Genomic DNA, 5,131 nt, shown 5'->3' with positions numbered 1-5,131 from the left:
TGAAAATGAAACTGTTTTGTTACACCGTTCGATTTTTAAAATTGTCAATTCGTAAATAAGACTTTTGAGTTTAGATTTATAAATAAAAATGTAAAAATTAATAACTTAAAGCGACTTAAAATAAACCAATTCAATTTATAATTTTAAAAGTTTCCAATTAAAAAAGAATTGTAATTAATCCATTTTTATTGATCAAAATGAACTATTTCGTTTAAAAATAAGTTTACACTGTTTTGTAAAAAAATTATCTTTTTGGCTTTGAAATTGAACAATTAAAAAAAAATCCTTATTGACTGAAAAGTCAACTCTTGTGTAAAATTAATATATTTTTGGATGAGTTCAACAGTTTTTAATTAAAAATTAAAACTTTTTCGTTGAAGATTTATCAATTTAGTTGAAAATGTAATTATTTTGTTGGAAATTTGTTATTCGCTTTTTTTTTAGTTGAAAATTCAATTATTTTGATAGTAAGTTAGTTTCTATTATCTCTAAATGACAATGCAAAAATATTAATCTGGAATAACTTAAAATAAAAACAATGTAATTCTTATTTTAAAAAGTTTTAGTTAGAAAATTAATTTAATCGTTCAATTTTTAATGTTATGAACTGACATTTTTTTCAATTATTATCATTTTGAACCTTAAAAATAATAGCGTAATTTGTATTTTTTAACCAGAAATCTCTAAAATGTTAAAGTCATAAAAATTTTAAAATGGTAATTTCGTGTTTTAAAATAATTTAATTAAAAAAATTTTTTAATTAAAAGGTGTTAAAAGTTTGTGTTTTATGCGTATGAATTATTGAGCGTTTAAATGAAATATTTCTGAATTAAAAATTTGACAAGCTTCAGTTTTAAAAGTTTAAAATTTAAAAGATTTCCATCTCAAAAAAATCATTTTCAGATTTAAAATTTTTAATTTTTTAATTTCATCCTGAATTTTGAATTGGAACAGGAAATTTTTCAAAGCAATTGTATGTATTTCTGAATTGGATCAGAGATTTTTTGAAAAAAAATATAATTCAGATCTGGGACAAGCCATTATAAACAACTATTAAAAACTATACAAATTTGAACAGAGTGATTCGAAATAGAAAGCCTTGAATTGTTCAAATTGTAATGAGCTAAATTTTAAGTTTGAACGCTACAATTTAATTTAGAATAATATTCAAAATTAATTTAAAACTTGAAATTATTTGAAATTATTTGAAACACGATGTAGGTTTTTTCAGATTTAAAAAAAAAGGATTTGAGAATTGTAAAATATTTAAAAAGAATAACAAAAACGGAAAAGATTTTAAAAATTAAAAAAAAAGGAATCAGGACGATTTTAAGGCAATTTTTTTATTTTGCAGTTTTTTTTATTTTAGAAAAAAATCTAATTAACACAATAAATCAATTTGCAACCCAAAAGTTTACTTTTCAACAAAATAAATTAATTTTCTATCAAATAATTGGTGTTTTAACTAATAAAATGTACAGGATAAAGTTTCAACCAAAAATGGAATAGTACAATTTCCAGATAAAAACTGTGCTAAAAAATTGAATTGAACAAGAAAAACAAACGAATTTTCAACCAAATTGTTAAATTTTCAAGCAAAAAGGTGAATTTTTGACCAAGAAGATTAATGCTCTATAAAAAAAACGATTTTCCAACTTAACCAATATATACGATTAATTTTTAATTAATCATATAATAGTTACATTTTCAGATAAAGAAAAATAATTTTTAACAGAAAAAATTAATTTTAAATAAAGTTGTTAAATTTTCAACCAATCAGATGAATTTTCGGCCAAGAAAATTGATGATCTACAAAAAAAGACAAATCCTAAACAAAATACATGAATTTTTAAAGAAATTATTTTATTTTATAGTAAAAAAGACGAATTATCTACGAAAAGTTGAATTTTTTAAGAGGAAAATATGAGTTTTCAATGAAAGAGTTAAACTTTCAACCAAATAGTTAAATTTTCAACCATAATTAAAAAACCTTGTTGAAAAAACGTATTTTTTTACAAAGTACTTCAACTCTTAGTGAAATAATCGACTTTCAAACCCAAGAAGATGTACAGTTGATATTTTAACCAAACAATTGCATTTTTGACCAAAAATGATACATTTTCAACCAAAAAGATTAAATTTCGACTAAACAAGGTCAATTTCCAACAAAAGACATGAACTTTCAACGAAACTGTTTAATTTTAAAAACAAAAAGAGTATTTCCACCCAAAAATTATGATTTTAATTTTTAACAATATAGTTGCATTTACAACCGAACGACTTTACAACCAAAACATATTTATAGTTGATAATTCAACCGAAAAATGTAATTTTTAATCAAAAGTATAAATTTTCCATAAAACAATTTAATTTCTGCAAAAAAATAAAAATAAAAATTTTAAAGAAGTATTTGAACTTTTGATAGAAAAGAGGATTTTTTTACAAAATAGTTACATTTTCAACAAAATAATTAATTTTCCAATCAAATAATTGAGTTTTTGTCCAAACGAGATGAATTCTAAAATCGCCAATTTCTTTAATTTCTTTCAAATGCGGATCAAGATATAAATAAGACTATTATAATATAACATAATTATAATATTATCATTATTAATATGCGCATATATTTATATATATAATAGTATTAATATTTATATAATTTATATTTTATACATGAAATAACATAACCTCAAAATATACACATATCAAAAGGCGCGCGATCTATTCAAATCATGAGAACCGCCATCATCGAAATCTGGAAATATTAAAATCTCAATCTCCTGAATTTATTTCAAAGCAGTTAGCAAATAGATATATAAATAGAATCGCCGAAATGCTCGGACCAGCAATCGTGCACCTTCGAGTTTTCAAATTCAGAAGAGGAGAAATGGGTTGCGCGCGCAACTCAGTCATTTACTTGAGCTAGTGCACAGTTGATGCGTGCACAGTTGTACCCGTGGCAAATGGAGACGTGCACAATTTGGAGTCTCCCATCTGTGTACGTGAACCATCACGAGAGTACCATCTATGCGAGTCGGCATTTCGACGTGCACCAGTGGCCACCCACGTGCACAAATTTTCCATTCATCAAGTTTTCATTCATCAGGCTTAAAAGCACCCTACTAAAACCATAAGTTTTTTACAAAGTGTCTAAAAACACCGACAGTATTTAATCTAGACTCATCGCTTTTATAATCATTAAAATATTCTTATCCTAATGAGAAGGTATTGGTTTTATGCGAAAAATGACTTTAACGGGGTAACTTCTAAAAAAACTCATCTAACTGGATTGTGCCTTGGCGCACAGGTTCAGGTACCAAAAAGAATGATGCCAGCCACTTTGGATAAAAATTCAAAAAGTTAGAGCATTTCTACAATTGTTTAAGCCATTCAAAGAAATTTTTCAATCATAGAGGAGAATACCCGAATATGAAATATTCCCGAAATATGAGATAACGGGGTTTCAGCTAAACTAAGAAGCCAACTCTGTTGATTCTGTCACTAACTTGCAGCCCTTGAAGAAAAAGTAATTTCTTGGTATAGTCAATTGTGCATTGTGCTTCTAAAGATTATGAGCAAACATTTTATGAAATCGGTGGTGGTCGAGTTCTTGGAAGGGAAGTCTTTAAACCCTATTTATCATGCATTAAATAAGTATTTAGAAGTAAAGTCTGTCTGGTGCGTAGTTGCATGGTGTGGTTCTCAAAATATACGATATCTGTGGTTCTTATAACACACTCTCGCTGCACGGAGGAAACTGGTCACAAAGAGTTTTGTGACTACTGAAAAAACTAAATATATCAATGAAATACACAATGACATTTTCCATTTAAGCACCTTGTGGTAAACTCTGAAAAACAAACGAAAATTAACGTTATAAGTAAAAAAATGCACGATATGAAAAAAGTCAAAGAAGGAAAACGTTGTATTTTGAACACTCCAAGATTATAATAACCATTTTCTACATTTTCTGAAAAGTCAAAAATTCATATTTTAATTGCGCAGTAAAAGTGAAAAATTCCATTTTATGGTCAAACTATGCAAGATACGAAAAAAGATTTTTAAAAATTGTGCACCCACAAAATATCTACAAATTTTTATTAATCGTTTTTTGATAGGATGCATAGTTCTTGTTTTATTCACAAAAAACAACATTAAACATAAAAAATACATTTTTGACAAACAAAATAAGCTAAAGAAAAGAATAATAATAAAAAACTTGTTTGCCCAAAAAAGAGTTATAATTTGTTATGAATTATTTTTTGTCAGGATGCGTGATTTTTGTTTTAAACGTAAAATCCAACATAAAAAAGTTTTAAACTTAGTTTTTGGACAAAGCACACAAGCTATAAAAAAAATAATTGGCAGAAGTTGCTCATCTGAAAGAGATGCAAATTTTTCATTCATAATTTTTGTTAGGACGCGTAGTTTTTATTTTAATTATAAAAAATAACATAAGAAACAGAAAACACAGGGTACGAAAAGGAATCAATAACCAAAAATTGTTCATTCAAAAAGTATCTACAATTTTTGTTTAAATAATTTCCAGATAGAATAAGTGGATTTTCTTTTAATTGTAAAAAACGAGATTAAAAGTAAAAAATTATACTTTTAGAAAAACGACAAAAGGGATGGCGAAAAATGAAGATAAAAATTATTCAAACAAAAAAGATCTAAAAATTAATTATAAGCTCTTGTTGAAAAATATATTAAATATTTGAAAAATCACCTTTTAAGAAAAACGCATTCAAACTTGCGAACGAAACAAGCCACGCGCACAGCGCGCGAAGAGAATGTGCCCGCACAGGTGGCAGATTGTTTTTTCTGATGCTTTTCCATTCTAATTTTCTTCTATACTATATTTTTTTAATTCCAACTCTGAAATTACTCTTATACAAATTTTTTTTACAATAACTTAAAACACATTATCAAAAATATTCTACTTTTTATCATTATTTTATTTAGATTTAACAAACCTTTACCAGCAACACCTTGGGAGGGTATTCGAAATGCGACAGAAGATCCGAGTCCATGTCCACAAGTTGCAAAAAATTCAGTCGGATATATTGGCAGTGAAGATTGTTTATATTTGAATGTTTATACTCCACTGTTGCAATTTAATTTGACCAAG

The 5,131-nt window shown here is 26.2% G+C and overlaps 1 protein-coding gene across 1 annotated transcript in view; it reads left to right on the top strand.

The window, feature by feature from the left end:
• The window catches only part of LOC117180505, a 163,119-nt gene that overhangs the window by 144,325 nt on the left and 13,663 nt on the right, over window positions 1-5,131 (top strand). The window contains exon 18 of the mRNA XM_033373001.1: window positions 4,966-5,129. Within this exon, the coding sequence (XP_033228892.1) occupies window positions 4,966-5,129 (164 nt within the window). The remainder of the gene's footprint in view (window positions 1-4,965; window positions 5,130-5,131) is intronic.

This window comes from Belonocnema kinseyi, chromosome 9, assembly GCF_010883055.1.
Source record: "Belonocnema kinseyi isolate 2016_QV_RU_SX_M_011 chromosome 9, B_treatae_v1, whole genome shotgun sequence".
NCBI classification, from domain to species: Eukaryota; Metazoa; Arthropoda; class Insecta; order Hymenoptera; family Cynipidae; genus Belonocnema; species Belonocnema kinseyi.
Note: the sequence above shows the minus strand (reverse complement) of the source record. Positions and strands in the feature narration are given on the sequence as shown.